This window comes from Engraulis encrasicolus, chromosome 20, assembly GCF_034702125.1.
Source record: "Engraulis encrasicolus isolate BLACKSEA-1 chromosome 20, IST_EnEncr_1.0, whole genome shotgun sequence".
Taxonomy (NCBI): domain Eukaryota; kingdom Metazoa; phylum Chordata; class Actinopteri; order Clupeiformes; family Engraulidae; genus Engraulis; species Engraulis encrasicolus.
In genome coordinates, this window is record NC_085876.1 from 5,544,364 (window position 1) to 5,571,973 (window position 27,610).

The 27,610-nt window shown below is 43.1% G+C and overlaps 1 protein-coding gene across 2 annotated transcripts in view; it reads right to left on the reverse strand.

Annotated features, from left to right (window-relative positions):
• grinaa (glutamate receptor, ionotropic, N-methyl D-aspartate-associated protein 1a (glutamate binding)) overlaps window positions 1-27,610 on the reverse strand; it is a 42,133-nt gene that overhangs the window by 8,258 nt on the left and 6,265 nt on the right. Inside the window, exons 2-7 of one of the 2 annotated variants that reach the window (XM_063185190.1) lie at window positions 16,593-16,925; window positions 16,164-16,190; window positions 6,748-6,869; window positions 4,584-4,784; window positions 2,977-3,105; window positions 1,915-2,058 (exon numbers count right to left, since the gene is read on the reverse strand). In XM_063185190.1, coding sequence (XP_063041260.1) covers window positions 1,915-2,058; window positions 2,977-3,105; window positions 4,584-4,784; window positions 6,748-6,869; window positions 16,164-16,190; window positions 16,593-16,899 — 930 coding nt within the window. In that variant the 5' untranslated portion in view covers window positions 16,900-16,925. The remainder of the gene's footprint in view (window positions 1-1,914; window positions 2,059-2,976; window positions 3,106-4,583; window positions 4,785-6,747; window positions 6,870-16,163; window positions 16,191-16,592; window positions 16,926-27,610) is intronic. The other variant, XM_063185191.1, reaches the window with a different exon arrangement.

Below are 27,610 nucleotides of genomic sequence, written 5' to 3' on the forward strand. Positions count from 1 at the left end.
ATACCTGTCAACCATCCCTAATTTCCCGGGAAACTCCCTAATTTTGACTCATTTCCCGATTTCTCCCCAATTTGAAACTTTTCCCGGAAATATCCCGGATTTTTCGCATTATCAAAAAACACCGTCGGTCCAGTATTAAGGCCTAGCCTATGGGCCACCTAAGTCACGCCCTCTTCTTCCTGGTTCATGGGGCAGAGGGAGTCAAAAAATAATTACTGGGCTTGAAATGAGTGGTTTTTCGACAACGATCCAAACCTTGGACCTCCACTTATGCACCACAAATCCACCACGACTCGCCTCGTTCACTTCCATTCAATTTTTTGCAACTTTCTGCCCCATGAACCAGGAAGTAGAGGGCGTGACTTAGGTGCCCCCATAGGCTACCCACGGTGACGGCCCTGTCCGACAAGCCACACCCCGTCTTGAAAAGAGAGTCAGAGGGTTTTGCTTGTCAAGCTACCTGCCAGAAGACTGTATGTCAGATGCCACCAAGAATTGAAGTTCCTTGAAAATACGAGCTGTCACCCTCGAGCTCCGTAGCGCTTGTGCGCCCACTCTTTTCCTCAGAAACGGTCAGTTCATACAACGCATAAAACAGCCTCGGAACAACGAATCATGCGATTAACCTAATCACAACCTGTACCAGCACGAAGTTTTGCACGAACAGACAACTTGTGCGACAAAACAACAAGAAGAAACTCATTGCGCTCATTTCATTGTTTTTTTTTTCATTGCATTGTTTCTCCACGCTGTAAAACGTGTGCTGAGGGATTTTAGACAGGATCTGTCATTGCACGCGCGCTGTTGTGAAAAGCAGAGTAGAACGCACCGTCCGATCCGTCTCTGTCATCCCGCTGACTGTCAAAATTTGGCCTTTAGGAAATTTCCCGGATTTTGGCTTAAAATATGGTAATTTTCCCGAATTTTGGGAGCTCAAAGTTGACAGGTATGGTCTAGATGATGACAGCAAGACTGGGTACTAAACTATCTTGAGTCAGTTTCAAAAAGCTTTTCACTGACACAAGACACAGAACATTCCTCCAGAGATGCCAATTACTTCTACAAACAGTCTGCAAGCAATTAGCTGCGTGTCCAAAATAAAGAGCACTGGTGATGGGTTGGCGTACGGTAGGCCTACAGCTGTGTGTTTGTTTAAAATGGCACCCTTGATGTCTGCAAATCCCTTCAGGTGACACAGCTTGTTAGACGGAATGACAAGTGATTGTAGAGCGCTTCCAAATTTGCCAATTTTGCTCGGCCTCACGTTGGCGGCACACTGTATGCAGCAGCATGGCATATGCTACATGGCATAGTAGCATATGGATTCAACTATGGATTTTATCGGGGGTGCTGTGGCGTAGCCAGCGCGCTAAGACACTGTACCATATGCGGGCAATATACAGGGTGATTTCCGGGTGACCTGTCTTCACTATCCTATTTGCCTTAAAGGCATAACCCCCCTCATATCACAAGAGACCAATTAAAACCCAAAGATTAACAATGGATTTTATCAAGTGGCTCAGACAAAATAAATTTGCAATCAACAGCCAAAAGATGTGCAAGATTTCAATAAAAATGGAATCAAAATGTTGCCAAAGCAGTGTTCTACACTGTCGGAATTAAGTTTGCAGAGGGGCTTCACTCCACTCTCCTGGTGCGCTGCCGATGATGACGGTACCAAAGACGATTGATAAGGAAGACGTCTATAAAGAGATTCTTCCAGAATCAATACATGACGTGAGGTTCTAAGCTGCCATCACATTGCTGCAAAGCCCCTTTAGGAGTCAAGTAGATGTTCAATTCCTGCCAGGGTCATTTGCATCCTTCCCCATCACTCTCTCTCACTATTCTATCATAAATAAAGGCACAAAAGTCGTAAAAAAATACCGTAAGACAATCTTTGAGGATACTTACGCAGGTGAAGAGCAGGGCGCCGAGCGAGGCGTAGACGATGTGGAGGATCCTGTGGCGGATGAAGATGCAGAGGATGGCGAAGAGCATCAGCACGATCAGACACACAAACAGCACGCCGCGGCATGAGGTGAAGTCATACTTGCTCTGTTGTGGAGAGAGAGAGAGAGAAGAGGAATAGACAGAGGGAGAGGAGGAGAGAGAGAGAGGAGGAATGGAAGGAGGGAGAGGAGGAGAGAGAGAGAGAGGAGGAATGGAAGGAGGGAGAGGAGGAGAGAGGGGGGACTTTACTTCAAAAGGCACTTTACTTCAAAAGACTGTACACATCTTTACTGATGTGATGTTATGCAATGTCGATGCTATGTCTGCAATGTCTTGCTTTGTTTTGATCAATTTATCTGTACTTTTTACATTAATTACTATCTGACACATGCTGAACCTGATTTATCGACAAATATCTCTATGGGACAATGAAAACTCTGATCTAATCTTATCTATTGTGTGCACAAACTCGTACTATCTTGTTTGTATGTATTTGTGTGAAAGTGCAAAGGAAAAGTATAAAGTAAATAAAAAGACCGTACACAAAGCTAAGTACAACAGTAGCGCCTCACTAGAATATATCAAGTAATAAGTAATTATTTATTTTTTAATTTATTTTACCTTTATTTAACCAGGGGAATAAATTCACATTGAGAATAAAATTCTCTTTTACAAGTGAGCCCTGGCCAAGGACTTGATAGTGAAAGTGATAGTGAAGGACTTGAAATGTTAGCTAGACACAGTGAGAACACTGGAATTTCAAAATGTGCCCTATCTCACAAGGGTGAAGAATGTTTAAAAACAAATTTTTGCATTCAAAATTTAATAACTTGTTCCATTTGTCATTTTCAACAACTCCACACAATTTCATCAAAATATCTGCATAACTTTTTGAGTTATCCTGCTGACAGACAAACAGACAAACCAACGCGACCGAAAATATAACCTCCCTAGCGGAGGTAACTGTTTCAATATCTAAAAGTAACTGCGATGGGAGCGGGAGACAGGGAGAGAGCATCAGACCTGCAGGGAGAAGACGACCACGGAGAAGCAGACGACCGCAGTGATGCCAACAGCCATGATCACAGAGTCGGTGTTATAGAAACTGGCAATCATGCCCACCATGTAGGACAGGCTCAGCGTCAGGATGGACTGGGGAAGAGAGAAGAAACAGGACCGTCATGACACATACACATAATGTCACATACACGTCATGGTGGAAAGGAGAAGAGAGAAGAAACGGGACAGTCAATACAAACAGTCAGTCAATACAGTCAGGGCTCTAAATTAACACCAGCTAACTGGTCAAATACTAATGAAATTTTAGTTTGGCTGGTAGAAAATACCAACCTACAAGCGTCTTTGACCCATTACAGAGTATGTGGTTGGCTAGTAAGACCATCATCTACTAGCCATTTTGGCGAGTGATGAAAAAAGTAAATTTAGAGCCCTGCATACATTACATACACACATGTACAGTATACAAGTAGGACAGGATCAGCGTCAAGATGGACTGGGGAAGAGAGAAGAACCCCACAATCATTACACATACAGTATACATTACATCAGGGAAGGCCTTACTATGAATACAAAGCTGGTTTTCCCCCTGCACTTAAGGCCTATATTGAAAGCAGCCACCTTTAAAACAGACCCTGTCTTCTCTATGTCCCCTGAAATATAACTTTTAATGTAATTTCTAAGATTCCTTAACAAAAACATGTCATATTTCATGCGAAGCTGCATAACATTCAAATTATATCGGGGGCCAGATAAAACGCCCTCAAGGCGCCCCAACCCCGCGTTTCATACACTAGTATACTGTAGATGTAGGACAGGCTAACACCAGGATAGACTGGGGAAGAGGGAAGAAACAGGACAGCCATCATCAATAGTTTCACAATCAACACATATACAAAGAACACATGAAGGGTTTATTTGCAAAACGGTGTATCTCCATTTTGTAGAATGTTGGGAAATTGACACTTTTGTATTGGGCATTCCATTGAATTGCATTGCAAAATGCATTTTATATAGGTTAAAAAAAGTATGTTCTCAAAATATTTGAATAGCAAGAATTCACACATAGGTGATAGGACCTCTGAACAGTCATTTCCAATAATAAAATGCAAAAGTCAAAAAATGGAGATACACTGTTTTGCAAATAAACCCTTCACATACAGTATCCTGTATGTATGTACGCAGGGGCTTAGTAAGTGCCCAGGGCTGTTCTAGTCCCAGCATACTGTATAAGCTTGCGCTGCATCACGCATTATGATACATCAGAAGCAACAAACCATTTCACACATGTTTTAATCCAGAAAGATTATTAGCCTCGACTCCAGACCAGAGCTGGAAAAGGGAGGAGGCGGAGGAGCGGGAAGAGTGGAGAGAAGGATGGAAGAGAACAAAGAGGAGGGAAAAGATAAACAGGAGGAAAGGAGGAGGAGAGGGGGAGGAAGAGGAGAAAGAGGAGCAAGATGATGAGGAGAGGAGAGGAACAAAGAGAAGGAAGAGGAGGCGGACGAAGATACAGAGGAGGAAAGGAGGAGGAAGAGAATGAGGAGAGGAGAGGAGGAAAGGAAGAGGAAGAGGAGGATGAGAGGAGGAGGATGAAGAAGGCGGTGGGTTACCAGGGCGATCAGGTTCCAGGGGTGCTTGCGGCGGAACTCTCCACAGCAGCTGAGCACGATGAGGGACACAAAGAAAATGGCGTAGGAGACGTAGTACGTCCAGGGGTTGCGGCGCACAAACATCTTGGCGTCCTGGTGGAAGGTGAAGACGGCCACGAAGGAGAAGGTCACCAGCAGCTGCACCGTCAGCACCAAGAAGACCTGCAGGAAACACAACACATTACATCACATTACATTATATGACACTATATCACATTACATTGCATTGCATTACATTACATTCAATCACATTACACTACATTACATCACATTACACTAGACTGTCAGAAATAAAGGTACAGAACTCATCACTGTGGCAGTACCTTCAAGGGGAGTACCATTGTGTCGCTTGATTGGTACCCCAAAAAAGTTCAGTTCCGTTCAGTTTCTTGCAATGTCGACCAATGTGCATCTGTCACCTCTTTTTTGAGGTACCACCCAAGCAACGCAATGGTACTCCCCTTGAGGGTACTACCACAGCGATGAGTTCTGTACCTTTATTTCTGAGAGTGTATATGGCATTACATTACATCACATCACATCACATCACATCACATCACATCACATCACATCACATTACACTGTCAGCACCATGAACACCTGGATGGAACAAATTACACTACATGCATTTTTTTCTCACAGAGTATTGACTACAGGGTTAGGAGCCTTGCTCAAGGGCACTTCAGTCATAGGATGGAGGTGTAGGGAGAGCTAAGGGTGGAACCCTCTAATCTTAAGACCATCACAGGGAAACTATTACAGACCTGGTCCTTGTCAAACACTAAAATATCCCCAAAAAAAGGCAGGACGCCAAGGCACTCTTCTTAGATAAAACCGCTTTATTATAAGGCTAGTTCATGTTAGAACTTAAATAATTAAAAATACTGCCACTGCCAACATGTTTCGGCCACTACAGGGCCTTCATCAGGGCACAAGGTGAATCGACCTGATGAAGGCCCTGTAGTGGCCGAAACATGTTGGCAGTGGCAGTATTTTTAATTATTTAAGTTCTAACATGAACTAGCCTTATAATAAAGCGGTTTTATCTAAGAAGAGTGCCTTGGCGTCCTGCCTTTTTTTGATATTTTCTACGTCTTGGCCAAAGAGCACCTTCAAACCACCACCAGTTTTACTACTTGAACGCCGCAGCCCTCCAGCCCTCTACCTTTTTACTAAAATATCCCCAACTGCCTACTGAATTTCAAAGAGCATCGAGTGACCTCTTCACAGCCAAGGCTATTGTCATTTCGTATTAATTTAGTCACTCACAATGGACTGGGTCATTGAGGGAGTGCAGTGAACAATGAGGGACATTCAATAGACACCCTAATGCACTTTGTGGAAAACACACTGCACACTAAGACAAAAGCTGTCGGACATGTATAGTATTGGAACCTGTAACATCTCAACTGTATTTCACTCAAGCCTAAAAAGAGAAAACTTTCTTCCTGAACCACATTATATGCTATAATTCAATGATCAACTCTCTCTGAGTGTACTATGCATGTACTGTGTACTGTGACATAGTACATGCAGACACGAGAGTAAGCCCTTGAAAAAAATGTGTCCTACTTCAAGGACTCATATGGCCATGTGCTCATATGGTGAAATCTGTATCTTCAGTCAACATACAATTGCAGAGGTTCTCAACCTTCTCCAACTTCGGGCCCAGTTGAAATGTTCACAAATACTCAGGGCACACCTCTGACCCAATAAGCAATAAAACAAAACAAAAAAATCAACAGCAACACACACATACATATGATTTCAATTTTTAAATAATTTCAAGGCCTTCTTGGAATATCTTAAGGACGCACCAGTGGGACCTGGTCCACAGTTTGAGAATCACTGCACTAGTGTCACAATCTCTTGTACCGTAATATAATGCCAAAATAGGTTCCCACAGTGTGAAAACAGATCCTGTGGTCGGCCTACTGGGTCATGTTCTTTCTAGACCCAGTGCCCTTGAGCCATTGTAATAAATCACCTAGGCCTACGTCAATTTTTGTGTGAGTAAATGTAGAAGTTTGGGTTGGGAGGGCGTAGCTTGTGCACAGGTAAGGGGTGCCTTAAAAGAAAAAAGAAAAAAAAACAGGTTAAGAAGAGTGCTCAAGAAAACACTCACCTTCCTGATGAAGGCCTGGCGGATGGACTTGTCCTCAAAGCCAGAGTTGGTGAACTCATCGTTGCCATAGTAGGAGGGAGGCCCATTCTCACCATGGTAACCAGGGCTGTCCATCATGGGGGCTGCGGGGATGGAAGAATTGTAGTGGAAAAGAAAGTTTAGAGGAGGAAAGATGATGTGAAAGGGTAAACTTATGAAAAAAGTGAAAGCAAATTGGGAAACTCCAACTCCCATTGTCATTGTGACACAGCACTCTACAGCACACAAGTGAACACTGCACACTGCACACAACGAAATTGCATTTATGCCTCACCCGTGCAAGGGGGCAGCCCTCAGTTGCGCCCCATGGGGAGCAGTGCGGTGGGACGGTACCATGCTCAGGGTATCTCAGTCATGGAGGAGGATGGGGGAGAGCACTGGTTGATTACTCCCCCCACCAACCTGGCGGGTCGGGAGTCGAACCGGCAACCTCTGGGATGCAAGTCTGACGCCCTAACCGCTCACCCATGACTGCCCTAAATGTGGGCCCTTATGGCTGTGTGTGTGTGTGTGTGTGTGTGTGTGTGTGTGTGTGTGTGTGTGTGTGTGTGTGTGTGTGTGTGTGTGTGTGTGTGTGTGTGTGTGTGTGTGTGTGTGTGTGTGTGTGTGTGTGTGTGTGTGTGTGTGTGTGTGTGTGTGTGTGTGTGTGTGTGTGTGTGTGTCAGGGATGGAAAAATAAACGTACAACAAAATGCAAATCTCAGCCAGCAAATGAAAAATAAACCAGCCGCATAGTAGCAAAGCAAGAACCCAAACAAACCAAAATCCTAACTCATAACTGTGACTATTATCTGTTCTCTCCTGAATTTTTATATGGTGTTATTTAAGTCATACATTCACAGATGAATAAATAAATGCTGATTATTGGTAGCCTGATAAACCAGACTAAATGTGGATGTCTAATTGTAGACTAAACATTTTGCCGTCCAGCGGGTGGCGCTGGTTCACCAGGCTAGATTATTGGATTACTGCACAACATGGGGCACACACTGGTTATGAATACCGATCCCCAATGCATTCCAAACAACCCAATTTGCCATCTGAGATTAAAGCAATTCATAGAGAAACCACATTATGAAGTGTTTACTTCTGCCTTCTTCCTCCTCTCTCCTTACATGACCCAGCCACATGCTGCAACTGCTCCTAGCTACTCCGCTGTCATGATGAGCTCCTAGCTTCCTGCAGCTTTTCTTAATTAGCCATACAAGGCTAACGTAGCATAGCGCCCTCACCAATCAGATGTGGTGGGGATGGAGCGATGCTACGTTAATATGCTAAGAACACCTGCAAAGCCTCAGGCTGAAAGTGCTAAATCTGGATTCACAGACTGTGAGACATTGTGGCAAAGAATTTGGAATTTATTAACAGCAAGTGACAAAGACCTACTATAATGTACTTATTAACTCATTATAATGATTCTATGTGTAGCTGTTTTGTTGGAGAAACATCACAATAAAACACAACCACCGTTCTATTGCAATTTTTATATCAGTATGTGAAAAAACACAATTTTCTTACAAATGCAATAGGAACTCAAGGTCTAGGCTTAGGTTCCTGAGCTGAGGTCCCACATTATAAACGGGGCTATTCTAAGCCCTGCATATGCCGATTGTCAAGGAATGGTGGAAGAAAAAGCCAAACAAGAGGAATGTTCCTGTAGTAATGGAAAGCTGTGGTTACGAGAGGGCCGTGGCAGTGACAGGACAGCCCCACGGTATTGCAGAGCTTAAGCCTATGACTGACACATTACATTAGGGCCAGGGTTGCCAGATAAGACTGATGACTTCCAGCCCACAAAATGCTCAAAAACCACCTGGAGGCACTAAATCAAGCACAATTTGAACACAATTCTATTGAGATTCTATAGCCATATATTTACAGAAAACACTGCCTTTTTTTAATCAGGTTGGAAGAAACCACCCAATCTGGTAACCCTGGTTGGAGCTGCTTCAGCCCCAGTGTCTGCCTGCCTCTTAAGGTGGAAAGACAAGCGTGCAAGTTTCCAAGCGGAGGGCCAGCAATCTCAGCTGTTTCCTTCGCATGCTAAATGACTGACAGTAAGTGACCTCGCAGCACTCTTCACAGAACGTTCAGGGGACCAGTGAAGTCGACAAAGGAGGAGGAACGAATCACTTGTCCCAGGCTCAGGGAGACAAGGGGCCCAGAAACTGGGTCCTCATCAGAGGCGATTCCTCTTTGAGTACAAGGGAGGCGCCGCCTCCTGTCCAAAATCACGGAGAATAGTAGCCTATGTAAACTAATGCTTTACACAACTTAATAACATTGCTATTTCAGACCCAGCTCCATAGAAAATGCATGTGCTCAACTTAGAGATGAAACCAATCTGTTATAAGATCCCGAGGCTCGCACAAGTTTTTTTTTCCGCTCATGACAACGCAAGCGAGTCGAGTCTCAATGGACTTCAATGGCATGTGGGATTGTACGATTTTTCAATGGCAAAATGCTAAACGGTCATTGGCTATTGCCGTGAAATTTTTTTGATTTTGAGACTGAGCCTCACTGGGAGTGAATGGAGAAGAGAGAGGAGGGCGAGGGACCGGAGACTGGAGCTCCGACTTGTGATTGGGTGAACCCCGTGTCAGTAGGCTACAGTAGTTGATTTCATTTCGAAATGCGGATATGTTATTAATTTGACTGAGAAGTTTCGTCGTGGTAACCAGTGGGGAAGCTATTCATTGCGGTGTACTCCAGTTTTGTGTACATATTCTTGTAAACCTAGTGACACTAGTGTTGCGAATAAAGTCTTAATAGTGGCATGTCCTTATCCTTTTTAATCTCCCAATTCAAAAGTTGAAGTTGCCTACTTTTCGTTAGGGCTAGCTTGCAAGAAAACTAGAGAGCTATGCAAAATGCCAAGCATTGTGGATTAAATTCTGGCGAATTCCAGTCGTCCTTATGAGGAGAAAATGAATATCAAGGAGCAGAGCAGAGCACTGCCTAATATTGACTTGGTGAAAAAGGTAGGGAAGAACAACCGTTTCTTTTGAGCTTTCGTGGTGTCTTATCAACTGGTTAACTGCCAAGTCCCGTCAGCGAGTTTGCGAAACATAGGACGATATTGCGCCCAACTGCGTTTGGCGTCTCCGATTGGCTACAACGGCTCCCTTGTTCCTCCCCTCTGATGGCTTTCGTTTGACAGCAAGAATTTCAACTCTTGCTCAAAGCAGGCTTGCAGAACATTCGTGTACAAATAATTTGGCTGATCTCTTGAAACAGACACTAAAAGTAGGGTAACAACAAACAAAAAGTAGGCTACCCAAACCAGTAGGCCTACACAAATGCCGTGTCGTATTTCATTTTAGCGTGGTTTGGCATATCTCTTGAAACAGATGTGCCAAGTCAAACAAATGTAGCCAAAGACTACCCAACGATGCAGTGAGCTCCAGTATTTGATTTCATTTTTATTTACATAGCCTAATAAATGAAAGCGTCAGCTAAATGCAATGTAATGTAGCCTAATCCTAACTGCATAAACTCCTGTGTTAAATGCCGTATCATGTCATTTTATTATGGTTTGGCTGATCTCTTGAAACAGATGACACTAAAAGCATAAACAAAAGCAGGCCTAGCCAACGATGCAATACAAATGACGTTTCTTACCATTTCATTTTATTCACATTATCCAAACCTCGAGGTGATCTGGTAATGAGTCCATGGCACATGTGGTAGCAAATGTCGGTAAATCCATCTGGTGGTCATATTAGGAACTGCATTCTGCACATCAATTCACCCCCACTTCTGTAGATCTAACATTAACACATGGGTACTTTGATAAGGTCTATAATGAAACACTGAAGTTGTGGTGATAGTTTTCTGTTGTCTAAGTACCTCAGTTTTAACCAACTTTGCCTGTGACCTGACCAAAAATAGGTGGTGTCATGATGACAGACAAGGCATATTGGATTGTAGAAAATTAAATAGTAGCCTATTTGGAACAAGGTATAAATCAGATTTCAAGGAGTGAAACTGCTACAATGGCAAATCAACACAATGATGAAAGACAATGCATATTGCATTAGAAAATGTATGATATTTGGAACAAGGTGTACATCAGCAAGTGAAGAGAAAATCCGAAGTGCTCAGGGAATGGTTCAGAAAATATCTTGAAGGTGCTCTTTGGTGTTGGGGAAAAAACAATATCTTGTCAAAAAAGGGAGTCCAAGGCACTCTTCTTGTGGAAAAATATTAAAAAGCCTTTATTGAATCATGGCTAATAAGTTTAAAAACATGGGAGCAGAGACCCACAGCTTTTTAATATTTTTCCACAAGAAGAGTGCCTTGGACTCCCTTTTTTGACAAGGTATAGGCCTAAATCAGATTTCAAATACTGAAACTGCTGCAGTGCCAAATAGACACCGGGAGGCAAGCAGGCAGAGAGCATAATGAGGACAGCACACTCAAATCACGCAGATCAAATCTAAGCATGCAAATGTAAAATCAAGCAGCACAGCAAAACAAACCATGATAAACAATGCAACATGATGCACAGCAACATGAGCCAGTGTGACAGCAAACCACACCAAAAATGTATGCAAAACAACGAAAATGTAAAATCACAAAATGTGGTCAGTTTAAAAACATGCAAACCAAGGAAAATGTAAAATCACAAAATGTGGTCAGTTTAAAAACATGCAAACCAAGGAAAATGTAAAATCACAAAATGTAGTTTGTTTAAATCCAATCCAATATGCATTGTCTTTCATCATTGTGTTGATGCCACTGTAGCAGCACCTTGATGAATTGATATGCAGAATGCAGTTCCTAATATGACCACCAGATGGATTTACCGACATAATAAATAGAAGGTTAATCCTACATTTGCTACCACATGTGCCATGGACTCGGTGGACAACTTACCAGATCACCTCGAGGTTTGGATAATGTGAATAAAATGAAATTGTAAGAAACGTCATTTGTATTGCATCGTTGGCTAGGCCTGCTTTTGTTTATGCTTAGAGTGTCATCTGTTTCAAGAGATGAGCCAAACCATAATAAAATGACATGATATAGCATTTGTATAAACACAGGAGTTTATGCAGGATTAGGCTACATTACATTACATTTAGTGACGCTTTCATTTACTAGGTTATGTAAATAAAAATGAAATCAAATACTGGAGCTCACTGCATCATTGGGTAGGCTATGGCTACGTTTGTTTGACTTGGCACATCTGTTTCAAGAGATAAGCCAGTGAGCAGTCCAATCCACACATTTATAATCTATTTCTCAATGGTGTAAACATTAGAGATAGAAAATGTAATAATAAATGGTTAAGACAGATGATACAAAAAACTGTTACTCCAAGGTGTAAAAGTTATTGGAATGGCTTATTTGATTATGTTAATTTGGATAAGATTTGGCCTGCCCTTGATAAATATGTACTAAATAACAAAATTAAGGAAGTCTCATTTAAAATATTACATTTAATTTACCCCACAAACACACTTTTGCAACGATTCAAAGTAGGTGTCCCAGATGTATGTGTTTTTTGTGGTGTTATGTCTGAATCTGTTTGTCATTTATTTTACGAGTGTTTTTACTCTAGATTTTTCTGGATTGAGGTTGAGCGTTTGTGTTGTGAGGTATGGTCCTGTCAGGTTTCTTTAAGTATGAAAGATATTTTACTTTTATTTGAAAGAGAGGATATTTGTGAACCATATGTTTTTATATTGAATTTGTTAATAGTCATGGGAAAATACCATATTCACAAATGTAAATGGGGAGGAAGAAACCCATCCTTTGTTTGTTTCAAGAAAGAACTGAAATTTTATTTTAAATCCCTTGAAGGACTGAACAGCAGAAAAGCTGAAAGAACTATTGCCTTAATGGCTATTTATGGCTTTTTTTCCTCTATTTATTAAGATGTGCACGATACCCCGCTTTTTCAATGTTTGTATATAATCTTTTCTTACAAAAAAAAAAAAAGAGAGATAAGCCAAACCACGCTAAAATGAAATACGACACGGCATTTGTGTAGGCCTACTGCATCGTAGGTAAATGGTTTGGGTAGCCTACTTTTTGTTTGTTGTTACCCTACTTTTAGTGTCTGTTTCAAGAGATCGGCCAAATTATTTGTACACGATTGTTCTGCAAGCCTGCTTTGAGCGAGAGTTGAAATTCTTGCTGTCAAATGAAAGCCATCAGAGGGGAGGAACAAGGGAGCCGTTGTAGCCAATCGGAGACGCCAAACGCGGTTGGGCGCAATATCGTCCTATGTTTCGCAAACTCGCGTCCCGTGAGTGGCGAGTCCTTGTTTCCTACTGTGTTGGCAATGTCTGGTAAATAATTAAAGATTTTGCGACCTCTAGTGGTAAGTTAAGCCGTGCACCCAGTAATGAACAAAGACAACGAAGGCAAACTAAATCACATCATTATGTGGCGGAGGTAGGCCTAATGATAATAATAATAATAATAAAAACATTTCCCTATGAATAGGCTACAAAGGGGATAATGATTAATGGTTAACAAATTTGTTTCAACAAGAGTCCTTTAGTGTGTGAGGCCATATGTGGCTCAGGACCAATGTAAGATGTGTGTCAAAATCCCCCCCCCCCCTTTATTTTTGCGTTCTGGACATATTGTAATTGAACAGCCTCCCCTGTTTGACAGACTACCAGCCGCCACTGGTCCTCATTGCATAGTATGTACTGGGTTTAGGGCCCTATCAGATGACTTTGTCCTGGGCCTGGCCAAAGCTGTCAGTACTCTTAACCGAGGATTCAGGGGACACTCACTCCGTCATAAGTACCGCTATATGTGTTGATATGTTTCATGATCGCTATACTAAATACTAAACATAATACATGTCTGAGAGAAAAGAAGTCCACACAATAAAAAAAACCCTCAGTGTGTCAATACACTAAAATGCTTGAGGATGTTTTTCAGCGTGTGGACATCAGTTTTGCACTTTTTAAAATGCTCTTTATTTGTTCTGTACCCCTGTGCATGCATCTATTGACCAAAAGAATAAATCAGTCAAATAAATAACTGAATGATCTTGTTGCAAATGACAAGTATGATGCTGTATGTATGCTGCCTTTTACTTGGCACCAGTTCACTATTCGCTGTATGTTTGTCTGGCTGTGTGTATTTGCGTGCATGTGTGCGTGCGTAGGTGTTAATTTGTGTGTGTGTGTGTGTGTGTGTGTGTGTGTGTGTGTGTGTGTGTGTGTGTGTGTGTGTGTGTGTGTGTGTGTGTGTGTGTGTGTATCTACAGTATAGTGGCACTTCAGTTTACCCCTTAGGGGAGTATTACATTTAATCCCATCCATTCCCTATGATTTTATATTTTTAGCTTCAGTGAATCTAAGCTATAATGAACACTTGAATAACAATCCAGACCGAGAGGGTGAACAACACAGAATAATAAGCATACTGTTGTCGTCGCTGACCTGTCCTGCTGTTATTGACACCATAAGACTTGTAGTGAAGGGATGTAAAGTTGCCTCACTGTGACTCAAACTCAGGACTTAGTATGGGGGCTCCAAACTGGGATTCTGACCACTAACCTAAAGATCACACTTACAGCCCTACTAATGGTCACTCCATCACAAGCCTACATGGTGAATCACCCATTATTTCTAACGTTGTTCATAGTATATCTCCTTGATGGAAACTTAGATCTGATACCTTTAAAACCAAACTGCTTCTTCCTATTCATATCACAACACACACATATGCACCCAAACACCCTGCATGCACACACATGCACAAGTTTAAGGATAGATGAAAATGTATGTCAGTGAAAGTATCGGAAAAGATGAAGAGCTGAGTTTGTGCTGTGGCCACATATGGCAACACTGAAAACTTAAGTTATGCGAATTGCACCTGATACCGCACCTCCACTTCAGAGAAAAAAACACATTTCAGAGAAGAATTCAGCGTCAAATATGGATCAACTGAGGACTGCTCAAAAGCATGAAGATAAAAGGCAGTACAAAAGGCATAAGCATAAAAGGCAGTACATAAATTCAACAGAACGCCGAACCTCTATTCCTTTACATAGCACTACTACCAATATTCATGCTGTATTTCTATGACGTAGTAACTAACAGAGTAGTCTAACACAGTGGTTCCCAACCTTTTTCTTAAGGGACCCATGTTTTTACTATTGTAAGCTTTGGTGACCCAACCACGCGAGCGCCCGCACGAGACGGAGTCACAAGATGCCCTCCGTTTCCTGCGAAAACTTATTTTAGTTATTTTATTCCTCAATTCGTCTTTGGTCAAATATAGAATAAATGTTTAATGTAGCACTTACAATTTGTTGTGTCTATGCATTTATTAGTTAAATGCTTTGTCTTTTATTCAACATGGGCTATATATATATTTGAAACGAAACCCCTTAAAATGAAGAGGGCTCCGCGACCCCCTGTGGATCTTTGGCGACCCATAAGGGGGGTCCCGACCCATAGGTTGGGAACCACTGGTCTAACACATCGTCCTAAAGGATGTTCATGTCCTGTTCATGTAGCTTAACAGAATGTCTTGTGAAACCTTCTCTTCCTCTTAAAATTAAATTGTGTAATTTGAAACAGATAGAAGCTAATTGAAAGAAGGAGAAGAAAATTAAAGTATGAATGAGCAACTGTTCACAAACAAAACGTTCAGAGCAAAATAATAAGTCAAGCTTCCAAGGCAGGGGTCTCCAACCTTTCTTCCTCTAATGGCTACCTTGACATGAAGGTCTTTGCCAAAAGATATGCTAATATTATCCAAAAAGTAATTTATGTCCATTGAATGTGATATACTTTACCATACAGAGCAGTTAAGACAACATTCTTCTAAAAAAACGTCATCAAAATGGTTATTTTCATTGGACATTCTGGTCTAACATGAATTAGCCAGTCGAAACCAATGATCAACCTGACTGAACAATTGAACGCAGCAAATGTGAAAACATAGGCTCTAATGTAATAAAAGAGGGGCATACTGTAAAACCTTTCCCCCACCATGTTCCTGTGTGAATTGTGCCGTCTCTAGGCTCTCTATGTGTGTTCAGCTGCCTGTTGGAGACCCCTGTCTCCAGGTAACCACTTGGACTGGGCCCAATGACATATGGGGATGATGTGCCCCCTTTGAACTGACAATGCACCGGTGAACATAATGAGCAATGCTGCTAAGCAACGCTAAAAATCAAAACTGTAATTACATACCATAAAGAATATCAGTCGATTGACAGAAAAATGTTCTTAGCGATCATTTCATTTTTAAAAGCATGGGGCTGGTCATGAATGGTGTTGCTTGGCAACGCTGTTAAAAAAAAGGCCAGTGCATTGTCATCTTTGGGGGTGGCCCAATGCTGAGAAACTCAAATTGAAGAGAAGGGAGGGGGTTAAGGCCAGGGAGAGACTCACCGTCACCATCAGGGGGTCCAAGTTTCGCTGGGAGAACGAAGACATAACACTCTTTCTATTAAGACCATTCGTTGGTTCCTCTCAACTCCTCACAACTCTAACATACAGTACTGTATCAATCAGGATTAGTCACTAAAATAAACACCTATTTGTAATTCAGTACATCCCACCACCCCATCAGAAGAATCAATCCCAGGTTCAGAGAGTAGAAACCCAGCTTTGATCCAACCAGCTCTAAATCAGCTGATCACAATGAACACTCAAGTTACTCAACTGAAGTCACCCATGTTAGAAAGAAAGCTGTGGCAGGGTCTGTTTTCATTGCTGGATTTCTGGATTTCTGACACCCCATTCCCGAAATAAGACAAGGCACTGACTCACCATTGGAATCGGGCCCCCACGCCACCCTAGGAAAAGCTGGGCACTCACCGTTTGGATCGGGGCCAAAGCCGGGCTGCTGTGGGCCGGGTGCGTACCCGGGTCCTGGGTAGGGCATCTGTGGGTAAGGCATCTGTGGGTAGGCTCCACCCTGGGGGAAGCCCGGTTGCGGGTATCCCTGCTGGGGGAAGCCCTGTTGGGGGAAGCCTCCCTGGGGAGGGAACCCAGGGGCTCCGGGACCCCCCATGTAGTTGGGCGGCGGCGGGCCAAAGCCTGGCGGGTTGGGCGGGCCGTACATGTTGTTGTGCAGGGGGTTGCACTCCCCCATGCCTGGGTAGCCACTTTTGTCCTGGGACATCGCTGCCACACTCTCTCACAGAGGCCCTGAAGGATGAAAAGAGAGACGGAAGAGACAGAGAAGAAGAGAGGGAGGGACCGACGGGGAGGAGGGGAAAGAGGAATGGAGAGAGAGAAGGAGAAAGGGAGGAAGAGAGAGAGACAGAGGGGAGGATGTGGAGTGGGAAGGACAAAAAATGAAGCAGGGAAGGTTAGAGAGAGGCAAAGGAAGTGAGGGAGAGAGAGAGAGGGAAATGTGAGAGTAGGAAGGAGGAAAAAAGAGAGGAAAACAGCCATGGATGAAGATTTAATAACTTACTTTTTTTTTAAGAATCATTGACGCTATCTTCCATTACATTTGCAACCATCATTTTAACTGCCTGCTCTTGTTCATCGTTGTTGAAGGAGAAGATCTCTCAATCATACATTAAGAACCATGTGGCTTTTCTAAACAAGTTCACACAACAAATCCGCCAGCCGAGAGAAACAAGATAGATAGATAGATAGATAGAGAGAGAGAGAGAGAGAGAGAGAGAGAGAGAGAGAGAGAGAGAGAGAGAGAGAGAGAGAGAGAGAGAGAGAGAGAGAGAGAGAGAGAGAGAGAGAGAGAGAGCAAACGGAAGGGTGAACAGAACAGCATGGCAGCAGACCCAAATGCATCTGATGAGTCATAGCTGAGATGTCTGGCCGTGGGGGGCTGTGTGTGTGTGTGTGTGTGTGTGTGTGTGTGTGTGTGTGTGTGTGTGTGTGTGTGTGTGTGTGTGTGTGTGTGTGTGTGTGTGTGTGTGTGTGTGTGTGTGTGTCCATATGTCCCAGGAGGACAGCAGGTCTGCAAACCAACACTGTGACACACACACAGACACACAGACACATACACACACAGACACACACACACACACACACACAGACACACAGACACATACACACACAGACACACACACACACACACACCCATTTAGCCGTGAAATACTGCTAGATCATTGCTAGTCAGCAACAACAACACAGCTCTGCTTTTCCAAGTGTATCAGGGGTCACTGGACCAAGTTCAGCCCTTAGGACCTCTTAGGATAGCTGCACTGGGCGGATAGTACTGCCCTACAAAGGCAAAGTGCACTAACTACATATTTACACAAAATTGTGTTTAGGCTAAAAATGGTCACCACCATAAAAATTCTTTATGTCAAATGTGCAATATCCAATCAAACAGCAAAACTTTTAAGGCATTTTTCTCCATTTCAATGTTGGCGTAGTTACTGCACTTTGCCTTTGTAGGGCTGATATTAGTCCAGGAGGCTGTTTCATAGAAAAGTCCAGATTATAGATGCACGTTAAACTACGTCCTCCTTTTCTGTCCAGTTGCTTGTGGCATACAGTAGCCACGGAGGGTCACAAGGCAAATTGAAAAGTGTCGTTCATCCTTGTGACTTGATGATTCACCGTAGTCATTCAGGAAACATTCATTGTATGCTTGAAAAATGTATTACTTTCTCTTGCTTTAAAACTGATTATCACAAGGACCGAGCAGAGCCGAGGACAAGCCCTTGGCAGTACTGGGCTGGAATGAGACTGGGATCTAGCCTGGTGGGATATATAGAAGTCCAGACAAGCAGCAAGAGCAGCACTCAAGCATGTTGCTTTTCTTCTTCATTCACCTTAGAGGTGGGAAGCAGAAATCACCTGTCTTGTGTCTCAACCAAATATCAGATAAGACCCACCAGACAGATTACAATCACAACCCACACCATTTTCACAACCTTGCACAGTGCAGTTACTTATAGATCATGGGGGTCACAACAAGGGAAATTTAAGTCTCATTGATGACTCACCGAAACCATTTTGGTAATATGTATTTACGACTGTAAAAATAAAATACTTTATCTTGCTTTAACTCATTATCACATCCTTAAATAACAAGTCTTAGGAGGAGGTTTACTACCATTCTAAATGAAGGCGCAGAGACCAATTGAAGTGAAAGTGGAGAGACAGATGGCGTTTTCCTGTGACATTAATGGATTTAAAACATGTCCAACAGCACAGGCAGCAGCCACTGGCACTGCAGTGGCACCTCCAAACCAGCTCTGCCGTTCCAACACAGTACAAATGCAGTTTTCATTCAACAGTTAGAGTAGTCTTTCTCAACAGGGGCTCTACAGCCCCCCAGGGGCCTTGGGGAACCCTAGGCGGTCGTTGAGAAGGATTCAGCTGAGAGGGGGTGGTGCTTAGCTATCAGTGGGGGACATTAGTCCATTCTCTTTTTAATACTAAGGGGGTGTTGGCAGGCTTATAATGTGGTCAAGGGGGCGTTTGGAGACTTACAATGTGGTACAGGGGGCGTTTATTCAAAAGCAGTTGAGAACCACTGACTTAGACGGTACTCTGGCACCAACATACCCTATGAGATGTTAAATGGACTCTCTAAGTGTTGAATTATCACTGAAACATATACTGTGAGCCGGCTAATCAGCCAACGGGGGAGGGCGGGAGGCGTGCAGGTGAACATCAACAGTCCACCACTCCCATCAAAAATCTTTTTCCAAAGTCATTAAATATACATTAACAATCTGATAAAATAGGACGTGATTTTCAAATTTCAATGGCGTTCACCCCTCCCTCGGCTCTCCCTCCCACGTGTCTCTGGTCGGCAGTTTCAGATCCTCTGTACGAATGAAATTAGTATGAGGAGATGGTAAAACCAGGGTAGGTATTTCCTATAGCCATAACACATGGATTTATACATCATGTCCAAAACCACAAGGCAAGGGGCACTGACACTTGCCGTGTTTCCAAAACCACGACGCAAGAGTCACTTTTTAAGTGCTTGTATTGTGTCCAATACCCAGGCAAGCCAACAGGGAGGACAAAGGGGTCAGTCGTCCCGGGCCAAGGGAGAGAGGGGGCCCCGAATTGTGTTCTCATTACATTGTATGTATTGGATGGGGGGGCTTTTGAATTACTTTTTCCAAAATCTGTGAGCAGCCTTGCCAATACCACAAGGCAAGGGGGCACATTTACAGTGTCTGCCATATGAGCTGATAACTGGATGCTAATTGGAGGTTGCGTGTCGTAAATGACTTAAGAGGATTACATGTAAGGAGCATGGCACTGGGGAAGTACCGTGCTGTACAGCCAAACACACACAGTGCCCTATAACTTAGTTTCTAATTTCATCTTTTTATTTAAAGGAAACCAGAAATGACTGGATATCGTCAAACCAGATCACACTTCAGGGGATGCATGGCACTGTAGAATTGCCAGCAAGGGAAGCGACCTAGACACCAGACCCCCATTTGTTGAATAATAATGATAATAATGATAATAATAATAATACTAATAATGATATGCCACTTTCTCATACCCAGGCTTACCACAACTTGATGACATATCCCCATACAGCACCGTAACAAGGTTTTTTACAGGCTTACTAAAACGGGCAATGCATTTAGGATGTTTTTGGTCAGTCTTTCAATCATTTCTGCTCAATCATTTAAGGTTTCTGCTTCTTTTTTTTGTCCTGCTCGGCAACAAGCAATCAGCAAGAGAACATTCTTTTACGACTCACGAGAGCCTTTTGGTTCCCATGGCAACTAGGTCTCCTTTGACAAACCATCACTACTGGAGTCAGTGGTTGTCATGGAGGTCTATTTGGTTACAACAGCATGCAGAATTCACTAAGGCTTCACGTTTCAGGTGGCTATTTGATGTGAAGCGTTACTTAATACAGATCAACTCTATTCACACATCACAGATGTTTGGTGGTACAACCGTGTTTGTGGAAATGACAGGTTTAATCTTAAACGAAGGTAATGATGATGAGTAATCATGTTAAAATCTGTCAGGTCCCAAACTGTCCTGAAATTACACACTTAAGTTACATTAAACTTAGCTGACAGTTCTATACAGCTATTTTACCGGGTAGGCCTATTGGTTGGAACCTGGTGCAATGTGGGGTTAGGTGCCTTGCTCAAGGGCACTTTAGCCATTGATCGAGGAGGTGTAGGGAGAGGTCATGTGGGATTTGGACCTACAACCCCCAGATTGGATGACCAACAAACAGCCACTAGGCCATGGCTGCCCCACAGAAGGACATATGATATGGTGATAGGTGGGTGATGACACAGAAGGACTGAATGGAGATTATGTCAACATTATGTCAATTATGTAACAGTCAACATTTCTGGAGAGCCTGCTCTTTAACAGGGTAGATACTGCGGCACAAAAGGCCAGAGTCCTAGGCTGACAATCCCTAGCGTCTGCGCTTTCTTTCCTGTTCCCCTATCCGTACTGACTTTTCACTCTGACTATTATATACTGTATCTATTGTAGTCGGAATTTTTAGATCGGTTTCATTTTTTTTGCTTTATCATTTTCCTTTTTAGATGCTTTTTTCCTTCCCATTGTTATGTTTGATGGGGTGGGGCGGGGGGACAAAAAGTAAACTAGTTCTAAACATGGCAATGCCTGCCACTGGCCAAGCCATCACACTCTTATAATCACAGCTCTAAGTAATGTTAAATGTTAAATAGACTTCATCAAACCTGCTCAAAGCAGTGTGTCTGGAATGTGGTCCAAGAAAACTGTTTGTGTGTGTGTGTGTGTGTGTGTGTGTGTGTGTGTGTGTGTGTGTGTGTGTGTGTGTGTGTGTGTGTGTGTGTGTGTGTGTGTGTGTGTGTGTGTGTGTGTGTGTGTGTGTGTGTGTGTGTGTCCTTCCTGCAGTTCTCCAATTTCTCAAATAACTACTCCCATGATAAACAGTTAGGATCATCTCCTAAGGTGTATTGACTTAACACCTGCCAACTCAAACACATATGGTCCCATTTCATTCCCTCTGCATCATCTTGTAAGTACACATTTGCTCCGGTCTCCCCCATCTCCTTCTACAAACACGATCCCAGCACTAACCTCCAGGCTGACACTATTGGTGCTTACTGCCATCTAGTCCCATTTGCTCACTCTCACTCTGTCTATCCCTTACTAGCCTATATGTATACTGTATCTCTAAATATACAGTATATACACAGCATATCTCACTCTCCCTGCCATTCTCTCTGCCCCTTCCTCGCCCCTACCTCCCTCTCAAACACCCTCTCTCTCTCTCTCTCTCTCTCTCTCTCTCTCTCTCTCTCTCTCTCTCTCTCTCTCTCTCTCTCTCTCTCTCTCTCTCTCTCTCTCTCTCTCTCTCTCTCTCTCTCTCTCTCTCACATTGAATAACAGTAGAATTATGCAACTCTGTTCCATTTCCACTGGCCAGCCAATCCCCTAAGCCCTCATCCTATTTGTGCTTCCCTTAAGGAGACTATCTCAAAAACAATCACACACACACACACACACACACACACACACACACACACACACGTGCGCACGCACGCACACACACACACACACACACACACGGAAATGAATGAATGCATGAATGACTACAGTATTTACTTTGTAGCATGACTATGGGAAAAAACATATGAACAGAAAAACAGAGGAATGACATCATAGCCAATGGGGAGATACTACATAGTAAGTAGTAAGAATAACAGTGTTATTTTAACTGTTTGTCTGTATTAAAACAAATTACACTGCACTCACGATTAAAAGCTGAAATTGAAAAACAAAAAAACAAAAAACAGCGAAAGAAAAATGTCTGCACACTTAAATCCTTTTCTTTTGTTCTTTGAATGAAGTAAAAAAATAATTTAAGCCTGCAGGTACATCTCTCTTTCACAACTCCTAAATAGTTGAAATCAACTCCATCCAAAAATGTGTTCTCCTCTTTGATTCAACATTTTATAATGATCAACATCTGGATGATCAACATCATCAATCTGGAATTTGAAACAATATCAATCACTTGTGGCACACTAGTGGGGGGGGGTGGGGGGGGGTAATCGTCCTGTTGTAGAGTTGAAATTACGCTGGTCCTCTGAAAGATTTCACACACCACTGTTGGAGCAATTTGACTCTCCACAGTGTTGTAAATACTCTCTCTGGAGTTATATAAGTTTACTATGTAATACCAACTTTTTTTTAGCTGTGTGCAAACCGTAGAGTACATGTCTATTGGGGGGTGGGGGGATAGCCTGGGAGTGGCAGATATGATGTTAACCAACCCGTAGACCACGTTGTGTGCAAAGACTACGTGGGCCGTGTATAGACTCATGTGCACAAGATTTTTTTTTCCTTTTTCCATCCTTTTGGCTGGCTACTAGCGCCAGTTATAGACAACTACGTCACTGGTCACTAGGTTATCAACCTGTGCTGTCGTCTAGGCCTGCTCACTAAGCGCCACTCCTGTCAGTCTAACAGAAAACAAGTGCAAGGTAGGACACAAATGGCATAAAGCATCCGTTTCAGAAAATGAAAGTTCCAATCAGTCAATACACACACACACACACACACACACACACACACACACACACACACACACACACACACACACACACACACACACACACACACACACACACACACACACACACGCACACACACACAATGTGACATAAACAAGTGAAACAAGTTATACAGCTATTGGTATGATACAGATTTATCACACGTTGTTGTTCTTTCGTTTCACTGGTTTTCGTTTTAGACTTCAAGACCCACATCCTTCCTCTGCAGTCAGTGAGAGACTCTTGGAGGTCAACTAGAAGTTTGTCGAGATCATGGGAACCTGGAGGGGGTTGGCTCAGGTATTGCAATGATCTTGTCTGTCTATCCATCTGTCTACGTCTGGCTACGTCTGTCTGTCTGTCTATCCATCCATCTGTCCGCCTGTCCGTAATATTTTTCATAAGTTATGCAGATCAAAAGCCTGTCAAGACTCAGGCTAAAGCCATGCTACTGCAGACGTCTCTTTTTCCTGGAAGTCACGAGGCCCATTGATACCATCAGCCACTGCATGTGTACACAACAAACACACACTAACCACACACCACACACACTCATGTACACACACTTGCTCCCCCTGCTGCTGCTGCTGACCTATAACAGAATCAATACTAATCAGGTTATTTTAAACTGGTTTACATGGAACACAGTCAGAGAAGCATTGGGTTCTATTCTACAATCTATGATCGGGCAGCAGGGAGGAAGAGGGGAACTCACTCCACAGTTCTAGGGCCCGATGAAATCCAGTTCTTTTTTTCAAATTATTTTGGGTTTTTTCCTTCCAGATTTAGTTTTTTTGCCATTTCGGACTTTTGGAATTTCAAACTGCACCCACAGTGTAAAAAGTCAAGAGCAGACAGGAATTTTTTTTGGTTTTGTTTTTCAATATTAGCTCTTGACCAAACATAGCCATACAGAATACGCAGAGATAAATGATAAGTAATGAAAATGTATAGTTGAAAACCAGACGTTATCAGGGGGACATGTTGTCGCTCAACATGTCCAGGCCAGCCAATAGAATGCATGATGTGACAGGATAACACCGGAGTCAAAGTTCTCCAGATCACACACTAACCAAGTTTGCTTTTCAGGCAATCTGGGGAACTATATCAGAATGACCCCTGCCACTCTGTCATCAATCAGTAGACACAGGGTAACGATTGGTGACGTATTCAAGTGAACAGGTGAAGAATCACACAGTGACATAGACCTTGTTCAGTACATCTCAAGTGAACAAGTATTTTGCTTTCAGCCACACCAAGTCATAAAAAAGTAAAACACAGACAAAAATGCATGTCAATTTAACATCTTCTGGATTGTATTTGGTCCCAGAGAACTCTCTGCCTTGAGTTAACTTGCAGCAGTGTGTTACATAACTTACTTAGTTGCTTGTTGATTGTTGACCCATGACTCATAGCTAACCCCCAATTCTTTTATGCAGAAGTTTTTTCTTTTTTAAATCACAAATGTAATACTTCCTGCCATCTAATGAAGCTGTGATATAGTACAGCCGGTGTACCAAAATACCAATACAAGCACAGAAAGGACTACATAAAAGCAGTGGTGCATTATAGAAAAGGGGCAAGATAAGCATAAACACTGATAAGCATGAACATTGAAAATAAGTGTGACCATTTTAAGCTGTCCTCGCGTTATATTTAACATAACGTCAACTCTGGAGAACATCAGCACAATCATACTGTATATGTCCGCAAAACCCATCATTTTAGAAGCTGTCCATACCAAGCACAATACTCAATAACATTTAGACTGTCTGATGACAGAGGCAGCTCAGTAAACTGTCATTATATTATCTAGGTTATTTCCACGAATTGCCATTGGTGCCTGCGATGTTTAAGCCAGAGGGAGGACAGGTGGGTCTGGAAAACACTAGTGACCCACGTGTTGACCTTTCCCTTTCAGCTGGGGATGTTTGTGGCAGTGGGAGCGTGCTGTTGCATTCCTGCCATGTTAGCTGCTAGCCCCGGACTAGAGCATATCTACAAGCATGCACACATACACAGACACAAAGACACAGACACAAAGACACAGACACAGAGACACAGAGACACATGCACAAAGACACAGACAGACAGACAGACAGACAGACAGACACACACACACACACACCACTGGCCTACTGACCACTACAGTACAGTGCCCCGGACAGGCACACACACACACACACACACACACACACACACACACACACACACACACACACACACACACACACACACACACACACACACACACACACACACACACACACACACACTCACCAGAGCACTAACACATTCCCTATGGCACGGTACTCATAGCCAGAGTCAACAAGGACACACACACACACACACACACACACACACACACACACACACACACACACACACACACACACACACACACACACACACACACACACTCATTCACACACAGTCCTGGTCTCTCTGCGGATGGGAAATGGCTAAACCTGCTGATGCTGTGGCTGTACCCGATGGTTATCGAGGGGCCAGCGGACTAGACAATACTTTTGAAAACACAGCTTTACGTGAACACACACACACGCCCGCGCGCACATGCACATACACAGCCACGCACGAGCAGAAAGAGAAGAGAGGAGAAGAGAGAGAGAGAGAGAGAGAGAGAGAGAGAGAGAGAGAGAGAGAGAGAGGGAGAGAGAGAGAGAGTCCATCAGCAAAGAATGGGCCAGTGCAGTGCAGCTGGCTCAGGCTGATGTTTCCTCCTTTCCTCTCCTCTCCTCTCCTCTCCTCTCCCCCTCTCTCCCCCCTCCTCTCCTCTCCACTGACTAGGGGACACAGGAAACAGCAGAGGGACAGAGAGACTTTACTGGCAACACAAACTGCCTGCTGTCAGCATGTGCTAGCAAATCTCTCTCTCTCTCTCTCTCTCTCTCTCTCTCTCTGCTGCAGAATGGCCAATGGAGAAAAATAAACATGCCAATATCCTCTATTCATCCATGCAGTTTCAGACAGGCATGCACTTCCGCACACACCCACGTATGCAAAGGTGTAGGTTTGGCTTGAAAAGTCGTGGGTACATTTAAATGGCTAATTGTCTCGGAATGGTATTTTTGTTTTTTCTCAAAAGTGGTATAGACATATCCCCACCATCTACACCTTAAATTATGCCCATGCACATACGACACACATACACGTGTACTACACATGCACTTACACACACACACGTCATCCGATGAGGATAAATGAATAAAATAAAAGAAGCCCCGGTGCCCATGACACATATCTGACAGGTAAGCACTGCAGGCAGCTCGGCCAGAAACTGGGTCAAAGTTACGCAAACCCTCTGACTCAGTCAGACACAACATCACAGAGCCACAGGGAGGAAAATGTTACTATTACAAAACAAAACCAACACATGAAAACCAGCTATAGAATAAAGACCAAGGGAATTGAGCAGTATGTCAGTCAGTGAGTGAGCGAATGGAGGGAGAGTGAAAGAGAGATAGAGAGATGAAGAGAGAAAGAGGTTACATGAATTAATACAAAATAGAAAAAGGTCAAGGATTAAAAAGACACACACACACTACCTTCCTCACACACATAGTCACATGGGCGTGCGCGCACACGCACGCACACACACAAAAATTCACACGGAGGAGTTAGGGAGCGAGAGGCAGAGGGAGGGAGGTGTTGTCCGGGCAATTGGCGATGAAGTGAGAGAAATCCTCTTAAGGTAGCCGCTAAAGCCACTGACACCATCGCCAATCAGCCAACACAGGACCGGGTCGGTAGACGGACACCTGCAGTCATGGACAGCAGAAAAAATCCAATACAGTAGCATAGACTAAAAGGCTGATTTGCGGTTTTCCTTATCCTACGGACACGCAAGGATCCTTGCAGAGTTGCACAGGGCTCTTGTGTATGCCCGACAGACAGAAAAAACATCATGGCAGCCACTTGGTTGATTAAGTAATCATATTATATATATAGATTATATATAGGAGTTCCCAACCTATTCATGGCCCACAGTTTCAGAATCACTGCATTGTTTCAGTGTAGTATCTCCAAGTAAATGGAGACTCGTAAAATGGGCAATTTTCCCTTCCCTTACCAACCTACCATTCCCTTCACCTATCTCAAGTGTTTCACCTCCAAAAAGTTTAGCTCAAGTTGTAATCCGTTTTGTGTGAAGATAAAATAGCTTATTTGCAATGCAATAAGAATGATGGCAACATAATACGGACGCATGTTTAAACCATGTAGTATGCTTGTGTCGTTCATGCTGTTATGACCAAATTGTAAGGCATTAGTAAAGTATTGGACAGTAGTAATAGTAGGCCTAGTAGTAGTGCTGTAATGTACTGGTTACCTGTGTGT